Source organism: Marmota monax, unplaced genomic scaffold (genome assembly GCF_021218885.2).
Source record: "Marmota monax isolate L192 unplaced genomic scaffold, Marmota_monax_Labrador192_F-V1.1 WCK01_AAM20220418_F8-fsc00224, whole genome shotgun sequence".
Lineage (NCBI taxonomy): Eukaryota > Metazoa > Chordata > Mammalia > Rodentia > Sciuridae > Marmota > Marmota monax.
The window spans coordinates 258,342-270,576 of record NW_026693937.1 but is presented as its reverse complement, the minus strand read 5'-3'; the positions used below and the strand labels follow the sequence as shown (position 1 = coordinate 270,576).

Genomic DNA, 12,235 nt, shown 5'->3' with positions numbered 1-12,235 from the left:
TGCAAATTAAATGAAGCACAACTTTTTCCCTGAAAGCGGGTTATTCCTCATAGTATTATAGCCACACCAGACAGGAAGAAAAAGGAGTCCTTGTGAATTTTATTTCACATTGTAGGTAGGTAAGACGCACATGGATCTCTCATCCGAGGATACTCCGCAGACGGGTGGAAGAGGCACACTGTTAATTAGGCCTCTGGAATATGGATACCCAAAAGAACAGCCTTGTTTTCAAGCTGTATTGCTCAGTTGTGATTGAGATTCTTTTCCACAGGCTGACTTTCAAGTCTCAGGATGTAAAACTTCCTTAAAGCCTCTACATGGTTAGTCAGAAGCAGCCCAAGATACAGAGACATAGTAGTGACAACCCCATGGCCCATGTGTGCTGACAAGATTCTCAGAAACGCAGCAGCTGAGTGTCTTTGTCTTTTTCTGTCTTCAGCAACTAAATAGTTCCTTCTTTTCCAGGTTCCAGGAATTCATTTGAATGATTTGGGGAAATTACTGCTGTTCCATGGTGATGATATCACTAAATACCCCAGCAAAAATTAATATCCCTAAAAAAATTTGATCCCACAGTGACAAGACTAACAGAAAATTAAAAAGTACCCCTCGAGTTGGTAGTGATATTTAGCAAAGGGGAGTAAGCATCCACAGGGCAAGTTACTCAGCTTTAATGAGCTTCAATTTACCTCATGTATAAAATGGAGAAAATCATACCAACTTGATAAGACTGCCTAAGAATTAGAGATAATGCAGTGAATAGCTTAGTAGCCTGCCTGGCTACTAATGGGGCCATGGCGGGGCGGTGGTGGGGTGTCCCAAAGCTGTGGTAACTGTTCTGTTTCTCAGACAGTCAGAAGGAAAGGAGAAGGTGGAATTTATGGTATGATCTGTAGAAATGGTGGCAGAAGTCATCCTATGTGTGTACACAGAGTGGATTGGCCAGGAAGAGAGGTCTCATCTTCTTTCTTGGGACCTACCATAAATCACAGTGGTCTTGACACTTCACACTCAGTGGACACCAAATGGTGTGGTCTTTGGTCTCTGTCCTGGGCAGAGTTTTCCCGTAGCTCTGAGCTTGGAGCTCTTGAAAATGTCTGGCTGCTTAGGTCTCTCTGACTCACAGGCTGTAGAGGAGGTGGCAGAGGACTTGGGCTTCTCTCCTGAGATCCATAGCTCCTTGGCTGGGAGATAGACACAGGGTGTTGTGTTCCTGTGAATTGGCTGGGAGTCACTTCTCAATCATGGCTTCAGGCAAATGACTTGACTGTTGGGCCTCTCTTTCTCTCTTATAAAGGGAAAGATTTCGTCAAGAGTTTTCATTTTTCAGACTCTAGGATAAGTGAGTGAATTGGACAAGGATGAAAAAATAGGACAGTAGAAATGAGGATACTGAAGAGAATGGTCAGGACCGTGACAGAGTGAAGACTGCACTCCCCATCTCGTAAGAGGACTGCTGCTAAGCTGAAAAATCTGGAATTTTTTCAACGTGAAAATGTTAAATGTACATTGAAAAATACACTGTATAGTCAAACAAAACTCTGTGGGTAGAGTCTGCTTGTGGCCCACCAGTTTGCAACTTCTGGCCAATGGTTTCTAGCTAATTATAAAAATTCTACGATTTGCTCCATTACACTATTATAACTGATGAGGAGAAAGAGCTCATTCTTCAAAAAGGACTTTTTTCACCATTTGTGAAATATTAATTAAAAATTTTCATAATACATTTATATTCTTATTTGTGTTTCTAGAGCATTTAAATGTGTGTACCACTTGAGAACTATAACAACTATTCTAACATCATGTTGTTCCCCTTTCCATTTTATTGAGATGATTTTATAGTTTAGATCTTGAATGTCCTCCAGAGGCCTATGTGCCTTATCCCATTGTGCTTTGGGGAGGTAGTGGAACCTTTAAAAGGTGGGACCTAGTAGAAGGAAGTTAGGTTATTGGGGGGTGTGCCATTGAAGGCGATATTGAGATCCTGACCCCTTCTTGTCTCTCTTTACTTCCTGGCTTCCATGAGGTAAATAGGTCTCCTCCACCATAGGCATCCACCATGATGTACTGTGTTTCCACAGGCCCAAAGCAATGGGTCCAAGCAACCACAGACTGAAACTTCTAAATCAAAACAAACCTTTTTCCTTATGGAAAGTTAACTAACAGATGGTTTAGGCCTACAGAGGTTCAGTGATTTGCTGAAGGTCACTCACATTGTTGGTGACAGGTCAAAAGTTATACTCCAGGCCTTCTGGCTTCAAAGCTCATGCATCCCTGATTTTATACCTTATACAGATTGGCTACCCCTTATCTGAATCTCTTGGTACCAGAAGTGTTTTGGATCTTAGATATTTTTCAGATTTTGAAATATTACATGGAAAAATCTTGGGGATGGAACCCAAGTTTAAACACAAAATTTATTAATGTTTCATATATATATTATACACATTACCTAAAGGTATTTTTTACTATGTTTTTAGTGTACCTATTTTTTAAAAATTTTTTGTTCTTTTTAGTTATACATGACAGTAAAATGTGTTTTGACATATCATACATACATGGAATACAACTTCCCATTTTTGTGGTCGTACATGATATGAAGTTACACTGATTGTGTGTTCATATATGAACATACGAAAGTTATGGATTCATTCTACTGTTTTCCTATTTCCATCCCATCCCCTTATCCATCCTGTCCAATCCAGTAAACCTCCTCCTATTGTGATTCAGGATCTGCATATCAGAGAAAATATTGGGCCTTTGGTTTTTTGGGATTGGTTTATTTCATTTATCATGATAATCTCCATTTTTATCCATTTACCAGCAAATGCCGTAATTTTGTTGTTATAATTTTGGCTGAATAATATTCCAGGGTGTATATATACCACATTTTCTTTATCCATTCATCTGTTCAAGGACACCTAGGTTGGTTCCATAGCTTAGCTATTATGAATTGAGCTGCTATAAACATTGATGTAGCTGCATCACTATAGTATGATGATTTTAAGTCCTTAGGGTATATATCAAGAAGTGGGATAACTGGGTCAAATGGTGGTTCCATTCCAAGTTTGCTAAGAAATCTCCAAACTGCTTTCCAGAGAAGTTGCACCAATTTGCAGTCCCTCCATCAATGTATGAGTGTACCTTTTTCCTCACATCTTTGCCAACGTTTATTTTTACTTGCATTTTTCTTTTCCTTTTTTTTGTACTAGGGATTGAACTCACGGGTACTCAACCACTGAGCCCCAGCCCCAGCCATATTTTGTATTTTATTTACAGACAGGATCTCACTGTCTTGCTTCACTTTTTCTGAGGCTGGCTTTGAACTCATGATCTTCCTGCCTCAGTCTTCCCAGCCACTGGGATTACAGGCATGCGCTATGGTGCCCACCCTATTTTTACTTGTATTTTTGATAATTATCATTCTGACTGGAGTGAGATGAAATCTTAGGTAGTTTTAATTTTCATTTCACTAACTGCTAGCAGTGTTAAACATTTTTACATTTATTTGTTGACCCTTTGTATTTCTTCTGTGACGTGCCTGTTCAGTTCCTTGGCCCATTTATTGATTTGGTTATTTGTGGGGTTTTTTTTGGTGTTAAGTTTTTTGAGTTTTTTATGTATCCTGGAGATTAGTGCTCTATCTGAGGTGCGTGTGGAAAGATTTTCTCCCATTCTGTAGGTGCTCTCTTCACATTCTTGATGATTTCCTTTGTTCTGCAGAAGTTTAATGCCATCCTATTTATTGATTCTTGATTTTACTTTCAGGACTTTAGGAGTCTTGTTGAGGAAGTCGATTCCTAAGCTGACATGATGGAGAATTGGGCCTGCTTTTTCTTCTAGTGGGTGCAGAGTCTCTGATCTAATGCCTCAGTTCCTGATCCACTTTGAGTTGTGAATGTACCTGTATTTTTGGCTGCAAGTCATCACATGAAGTCAGGTGTGGGATATTCAGAGTAGGGATGCTCAACCTGGGCATGTGCATTTGTGGGTGTGCATTTGTGCATACACACGTGGCACTAGGGGTGGAACTCAGGGCTGAGCAGATGCTCAGCGAGTGCTCTGTTGCTGCTACACCACAGCCTTCCCACGTGCATTCTTAGCTGTTCTACCTGATGAGCTGGCTCCCTCCCATCTTTACATTCCTTTTTCCTTTTTTGCCCTCCAGGTTGCAGATCCAACAGCTGTTCTGTGGAGACCTCTCCCAACTGCTCCATTTCCTGTAGTTTCCCTGTAGCACTTTGCCTCAGCTCTCACTTACTTTCTTTATGGCAGGCACCATCATTTGTAGATACTCTGAATGTTTTTCTACCCAGTTTTGGGTCAGTCTCACTTATTAGTTTTTGGTTCCAGAAGGGCAGGGACTCATGTCTGTTTTGTTTGATGTTTAATCTCTTGTTTGCAGCTGTGGAAGGGCTGGCTTGTAGAATAGGTGTTCCGTAAATTTGTCGAGCAAGAGTGTAATAGGTGTGGAGGGGTTGCTGGCTGAACTCATGTTGAGATATGGATCAATGGAAGGACTGTGGAGGAAATAGGAGTCTTAAATATAATTTGGTACATTGGCTTTTCTTCCCACCCTATCTTGCTCTTGGCTCCCCACTTTTTCTAAGCCTTCTGTTCCCCACTGACCTCACTGTCTTTCTTCCCAGGTACCCAAAGGTGGGAGCCTTCCCCTGGCTACTGAAGTTCTCAAAAGCCTAACAACTCCTGCAGCCCTAGACAAGAAGCCACAGGTGGCCTACAAGACCGAGATCATCGGAGGGGTGGTGGTACACACACCCATCAGCCAGGTGCTGGGGCTTGGCTTGGGCTGCTGAGGGTGGCAAGGATATGGAAGTATCCGTGATGTGCCAATCATGTGCATCGAGGAATGTGCCAAGAAAAAGATAGATGGGAGTAGGGGAGCTAGCGCAGAAAGGTGATCAGAAGAATACAGTGCAGGGTGGTTGTGAGTAATGGTGGTGCAGAAATCAAGGCCAGTGCATCTCAAAGTTGTGACTGTACAAGACTCAGGAGATAACTTGTAGGATAGCAAATAAGGCTGCTGTCCCTCCTCCCATTCTGGTATATATGCCTTTTTCTGGTTTGCATTTTCTATTCTTCTCTTTCATCTGGGTCTGTCCAACATCCCTGAGTCTTACTGTATGACAGTACCCAATAGAATGTCTTATCCAGTGCAAAGTCAATGTTTGTTTATTCTTTAACTAACATAAAAGAGATAAGAGATCCAAACCGAGGGAGGGAGAGGGGGCTGTGACTGCATAGAAGAGCCAGGGAGGTGCTAACCCTGACACTGTTTCCTTGTAGAATGGCGGGGATGGACAGGAAGGGAGTGAGCCAGGGTCCCATGCCATCCTTCGAAGGTCTCAGAGTTACATCCCCACGTCAGGCTGCCGTGCTTCTACTGGGCCTCCCCTCATTAAGAGTGGCTACTGTGTGAAGCAAGGGAATGTGGTGAGTGCCAGCACAGGTGCCCATCAGGGTTCTGGTGACTCCTTGGAGCTAGTGGGTGTGGATGTAACAGAGGGGAGAGGAGAATGAGAGGAGGAGCTACAGTCCTCTGTGCTAGCTGCTGTCCAAGCCTGTGTGCTTTGGGGACCAACTGTTGGCCCGATGTGTCACATATTGCTTCCGAAAGGAAGCCTTTGCTCCTGTTCAGTGTGGTAGCCTGGCTTCCACGGAGCTGTGACCCTGGGAGTTTTGCATTAGAACACCCTCTGCAATGCTGGGGACAGCTTCCCAATATCTGGCTCTTTTTCATTTCAGCGGAAGAGCTGGAAACGTCGCTTCTTTGCCCTGGATGACTTCACCATCTGCTACTTCAAGTGTGAGCAGGTTGGTAGTAGCTTTGGGGGGCCTTTCTGAGAGGTCATAGAAATGAAGAGGTACATGAATACACACCCGTAGGAAAGTGTGAAGGAGTGGAGACATGGGCACATACAGACTCCAAAGGTACCTCTGTCTTATGACCATCCATCTTATTGCCCATATTTACCATGATATTAAAGTGACCTTAATGTCCTTCTGTCTTCAGTGCAGTAAGCTGCTGGGTGGAGCCACAGAATAGCTTAGATTTTTTTTTTTTTTCTCTTAGTGATTGTTCTGAGACTAGGTTGTTGGTCATACTGGGGTTAGCCAACCATCTCGGAGAGAGGGGCATTTGTTAGCTGATCTGGGCCATTGGGTTGTGGGAACAACCTCAGTCATTATCTTTCCCTTTTTCAACCAGGACCGAGAACCACTGCGCACTATATATCTCAAAGATGTTCTCAAGACCCATGAGTGTCTGGTCAAATCTGGGTAATTATCTTGGCTTATTTTTTCTTTTCTTTTTTTTTTTTTTTTTTTTGGTACCAGGATTGAACCCAGGGTCACTTAACCACTAAGCCACATCCTCGGCTCTTTTGTACATTTATTTAAAGACAGGATCTCACTGAGTTGCATAGGGCTTTGCTAAGATGCTGAGGCTGTCTTTGAACTTGCCATCCTCCTCCCTCAGCTTCCTGAGCTGCTGCGATTACAGACTTGCGCCACAGTGCCCAACTTCTGCTTACTCTTTTCTGATCAGAACCTCCATTTGCTTTCTTAAATCTTCATTTTGTACCCTTCTGAGGCTCTCTTTCAGAGTCGTCTTCTGGGGACAGGGGTGTAGCTCAGTGGGAGAGGGTGGGCTTAGTATGTACAAGGCTTTGGGTTCAATCCCCAGCACCAAGAAAACACAAAAAACCCACAAGAAAATAAACAAAAACCAAGAGCAACAAAAAATTCCTTCCAAGAGCAAGGTAAGGTAAGGACCCTCATATCTTGTGGCTGACTCACTGTATCCAAGCTGTTACAGGGATGAGATCACACTGAGCAAACTTACCTTTTCCCATTAGGTAATAGTTCCTTAGGAGAGGAGACTCTAAAATAATTTCTCTTGGAGGAAAAGAAAAAATATGGTAATGAGAAAGGGAAAGGGAGTGGGGCTCAGAAGCTTCTCAGGTGCTAGATGCTTTTCCTCCAGGAGGACGAGGCTAAGAGGAGAACTTTGCCTTTACATGACTAACTGCAGTGCTGGTCAGATCACTGCTGATGCCAGTGCTTCAAGCCTAAATTTCTTTGGCCTCTTCTCCTTTAGACCTTGATGTCCCATTAACACAGGGTGATTCATAACATTTCCAGGTTACTATCATTGGGCAGGATGAGCCTGTTTTTGTTGTGATTTTTTTTCTTTTTCTTCTTTTTTTGATGCTGGAGATGAAACCTGGGGCAGTTGTGCATGCCAGGCAGGCAAGCTCTCTGCCACTGAGCTATACCCCCAGTCGTGAACAAGTGTTGTTGTTTTTTCCTAAACAAGTGGTGTTTTTTTTTTTTTTGTACACAATAACTTTATTTATTTTTATGTGGTGCTGAGGATCAAACCCAGGGCCTTGCATGTGCAAGGCGAGTGCTCTACTGCTGAGCCATAACCCCAGCCCCTAAAAAAGTGTTTTTAATATGTTCCTCTTTACTTAGGAAATGGTTGCCTTCGAAGTGCTGTGGTACATAGCATGAGTTTGGGACTTGACAAGGGAATATCCCGCATTTAACCCCAAATACAGATATCCCCAGAACTATACTGTACAGACCCCCAAGGGCATCTGGCGTGTAGAAATCCTCTTTTTTGGCCATCAGTGTGCAGTCTTAGAACCCTTGTGTTTGTTGTCCTGTGTTCTGTAGACTGTGCATGCAGAGCTCACATACATCATCACAGAGACTATTAGCAGCAGGCAGCCTATTCTCCCATGAAGGCATGAGACAATATTACATGAAAATATCATGCTGTGGGACCCAAGGAGGCTGGGGAAGAAACATTGGACTGGGTCTTGCAAGTGGCAGTTGCAGAGTTTAGAGGATTGGGGAGGTTCCCAGTGACAATTTATAATTTATGAAAGAAGCTGAAGACGGAAGTTCCAGATGTGTAGCTCCAGAGGGAGGCAGTGGGCAGAAGAAGAATAGGGCATGATTAGATCCTGGGAGATCCTTCATGGTTGCTGACCTGAAAGGCTTGTGCAGGTGAGAGATCACCTACATGTTGAGGTAGCTTAGAGAACCAAGGTAGGGTTCCATCCTAAGATCCTTAAGTTTTCCCTAACTCTTATTCTGACAGAATTTCACTAAGCTCTTGAGTAAAAGAAGTTGGGGAGTTGAAGCCAGCTGGGAAGGGACCTGCAGCTTCCAGGTCTGGTAGATGGCGTGGCTTCTCTAGAATCCAGTTAGGAGAATTCAGGACATCTGGATAGTCAATGTACGTAGAATTGAAAGGGAATATGCAGCTGGGAAGGAGATGTGAAGGGGGTGCTTTCCTTTCCTCTCTGTATTCGATTTTGTGATTGCATTGCATATGCATTAATAGTCTAAAAGGTTAAATCATTTTAGCCACCAAAGAGCCATCTCTATTCAGAAACACTATGTCAAGTGCTATGCTTTATACTAGATGCCTTCTGTATCTTTTCAGTGACCAGCTCAGTAAGGGATATCTTCTCATTTCTATTAAACACTTGGTTACAAATATCTTTTTTCTTGAATAGAGTCAGATCCCCCGCCCACCGGCATCAGCTGAATGTGTGGCATTTTCGGCACTGCCCACAGTGGCATCTGCAGACCATTGTAAGAAAAGACCTCATCTGCCAGTATTGGGTGCTTTACCAGTGAGCAAGATTCCCAGCCCTTTTTATATTTTATTTTGAGACAGGATCTTGCTCACTTACCGAGGTTGGCCTTGAGCTTGTGAACTCCTGTCTTAGCCTCCTGAGTTGCTGGGATTATAGATGTGCATCACCACAAGCAGTGGAATTTGACCCCAGTTCTTTCTGACCAGTGGTGTCAATCCTTTTTTATGCAGTACCTATTGTCACTGGCCAACCTCCTGCCAGTTCCTTCCAAGTCTGCATTCAGAAGTCCACACCTGCTCATGACCAGTCCTTTCTAGGAATGAGTCTGATTCTTTGTGTGTAACACAAAATTTACTAACGTCTGATTGTGTAGTCTTGCTCTCTTAGGTTCTTTTATTGGGTAGGAATTATATTTCCTGCAGCAGGCATTTAATATTGTAAATGATTTTGGCCAATTTGAGGTTTGTCCCTGAGCATCTGTTATTTCTTATTCTCTTTTTTGCAGAAGTCAGAAAACCCATATGTACTTTGAAGCAGATATTAAAGTGGTCTACTCTCATCTTCATTTTTTTCTCTTTAGTTCTTGTCTTCTGGGCCCAGGACAGAAAGCAGGAATTGAGGATAAGGTTGCTGCTCAGGGGGAGGAAGGCTGTAGAAGTGGAGAATTTGATCCTTAATAGAAGCAAATGGCATTGGAATATTTAAAAGCCTAGACTCTGGAATCAGACCTGGGTCCAGTTCTCTGGCACCATCCACATATATATCATTTAAACTCTCCAAGCCTGGCTTTCTTCATCTATAAAGTATGGAAAATCTTTAGATGCCTTACGGGATGGTTGTGAAGATTGCATAACATAGGGCGGTAGCTGTTAACTCAGTGGCAGAGCACTTGCCTAGCATGTGTGAGACACTGGATTTGATCCTTAGCACTGCATAAGAAGGAGGGAGGGAGAAGGGATGGATTGAAGAAAATAAAACTGTAGGAGGTGGGGGGTGTGGTGGATATTAAACAGGAGGTTTTGGAAGGAAAGAAGCTTTAATCTTGTTGGAACTGGTGGTGGTGGTGGTGGGGGTCCATCAGAATAGCAAAGAATTCCTGAGACCTTCGAAGAGGTGAGGCTGGAGGGAATCCCCAGAGTGTTTTTGAGGCAGTGGCTAAAGGAGGAATGGCCTGGACACACCTGCCCATCTTTTACTTTTTTATTTATTATTTTTTTTAAAGAGAGAGTGAGAGAGAGAGAGAGAAAATTTTTTAATATTTATTTTTTAGTTTTTGGTGGACACAACATCTTTTGGGTTTTTTTGTATGTGGTGCTGAGGATCGAACCCAGGCCGCACGCATGCCAGGCGAGCGCGATACCGCTTGAGCCACATCCCCAGTCCTCATCTTTTATTTTCCATGGTAGTGGATACTGGTGCCTAGACTTAGTATCAGTGAAGCTTAGAATATATGCCAGTATGCCCAGTAACTTCCTTTCTCTTTATCTGTCTAGTGATCTCTTAATGAGGGACAACCTGTTTGAAATAATAACAAGCTCCCGGACCTTCTACATACAGGTAAAGTGCTCACCCAGAGAAGACTAGCATTCCTTTTCTGTTTACAGTGTATTTGTAGACCTCGCCCTTTCATTTGCTTTCTCTTTTCTTTTGCTTGAGGTTTCCATGTTGTAAATTTAGCCCCTAATAGTCTTGAGTCCCATTTTATTCTAAACAGGATGTTTGCCTGAAGCTTCCCAACCATAAAATAATAAAGCAGGTTGAGCCACTGTACTGGAGAACAAGAGTTTCTACCAACTGCTCTCAGCTGCTGGGCTCCAACTGAGCAGAGAAAAGGAGAACTGGTCAGGGATTTCACTTCTGCTTTGGAGGGTATTTATAAGTCCTGTCTGTGTATGGACATCACTGTGTGCGAATGACAGAAGCACAGAGGGCCCTGTGCGGGCACCAGGTGCAGAGCCCAGCTGCACAGAGAAAGCCATTGTTTGGATTCTGACAGTTCACTTATCAGAAGCTTCTCCCCTCCACCCATGACTTTGGAGTTGTCCCAACCTCTTCTAAAGTCATAGGAGCTAGCAAGGCAGATTTCCAAGCAGGGCCTAGACATTCAGTGCCAAGTCCCTAGCCCAGCCTGCCTGGCGATCCGCAGAGAGTATGTTGATCTCCTGTATTGTGCTGATGAGGAATTTCTAACATTAAAACTGATGCACAGTGTGCTGGCTTAATCTACTCCCCACTAAACACCCTCCTTTCTGTAGGGGATCAGACCCTTTTCCTGTTTCTTGGGCAGTGGCTCCTGTGATTCCAGTGTTCCTCTGCCTGTACCCAGCAGACATAATAGTGGACTGAATCATCAGCAGACAGTGCCCATTCAGACAAGCACGTACCTTCCAGGAAGAGATGAGGGGAGGCTTTGGAGCAAACTGGACTGGGGAAAGGGTCACTGTAGTATTAAAGCTACTTATTCACTGGCACCATGGCCATGTAGGGACAAGGTTGAGCCTGTAGATGCAGCAAGGGAGCGTCTAGTCCTTGCACTCCATGGAGTTTGTAGAGTATGCTCAGGATAGCTAGGCATTTTATGTTGGGTTGGGGTCACCACATTAAAACAGAACCAATCCTGAACCTAAGAGAGAGTTCTAGCCAAGTTAACAGGCAGTTAAAACCCAATGATGGGGTAGGGGAGGGAGTTTGGATAGGTGAAGCTGAGATGTGTTTGCAGGGTAGTACAACTGTTATATGCCATAATGTTGAATGCGTGGCCTAGAACTTTACGGCACAAAGAGTCAACCTTAATATATTCAAGTTGAAGAAAAAAATTAGGAGGTCAGATGATCACTGCATGAAATGCCAAATGTGCCAAAAGATTTTAAATGTATTCCAAATATGAAACAAGCTCCCAGAAAGGAGTGAGGGAATACAAATCAGAAAATAGCATGATTGGCATGATTGCTGCCATTAGGACTTGTAAGAAGGTCTTTTCTGCAAGTCTTAGGGAAGGTTTCCTGAAGGAAGATACATCTTTGCTGGGTCAGGGGAAGAATAGTCCAGGCAAAAGAGTAGCACTTATGATCAAGAGCCTGGAGGTGAAGCAGTGAAGAACCTGAGGGGGCTGGACAGCTAGGTGCCTTGGTAGACAGCTTGTGCTTTATCCTGAGTTAGTGCCTGGGAAGTTAAATGAAGGGACTGCCTTGGTCAGGTTTGCCTTTAAATATGGCATGTGGACTGGGCAAATTATTTAACTTTCAGAGCCTCGTTTTCCTTAACTGTAAAATGCTGTTTGTAGATTGTGTGGCCCAGTGCAGTGCAGAGGACACAGGACAAGGGAGGACTAGGATTTGGTTGGATGAAGGGAGAGAGGGGAGAGGTCCGGATAATGCTCAGATGTTTAGCTTGAGCATCAGTGTGGCTGATGGTATCTGTCACTTTCATGATAACACAGAAGGGGAAAACTACTAAGGGGATGGGCAAGGTAAGCATAGGTGATTGTGAATTTACAGTACTTGTGAGACTTCCAAGGAGACATGTTATGAGGACCATTGACTAGTTGATGCTTAACACATTGATGATACTGAATATCTGTCAAGTGAATGATGGTGCTG

The 12,235-nt window shown here is 43.4% G+C and overlaps 1 protein-coding gene and 1 non-coding gene across 8 annotated transcripts in view; one reads left to right on the top strand and one right to left on the bottom strand.

The window, feature by feature from the left end:
- Nucleotides 1-12,235, top strand: part of Plekha2 (pleckstrin homology domain containing A2) — an 84,291-nt gene that overhangs the window by 61,332 nt on the left and 10,724 nt on the right. For all 7 annotated transcript variants that reach the window (XM_046463832.2, XM_046463834.2, XM_046463829.2 and 4 more), the window contains 5 exons: nt 4,650-4,790; nt 5,308-5,454; nt 5,767-5,835; nt 6,230-6,300; nt 10,130-10,193. In XM_046463832.2, the coding sequence (XP_046319788.1) occupies nt 4,650-4,790; nt 5,308-5,454; nt 5,767-5,835; nt 6,230-6,300; nt 10,130-10,193 (492 nt within the window). The remainder of the gene's footprint in view (nt 1-4,649; nt 4,791-5,307; nt 5,455-5,766; nt 5,836-6,229; nt 6,301-10,129; nt 10,194-12,235) is intronic.
- LOC124106293 (small nucleolar RNA SNORD35) lies at nt 8,568-8,653 on the bottom strand. The gene has a single exon (XR_006856053.1). It is a non-coding gene; the product is annotated as a small nucleolar RNA SNORD35 (small nucleolar RNA).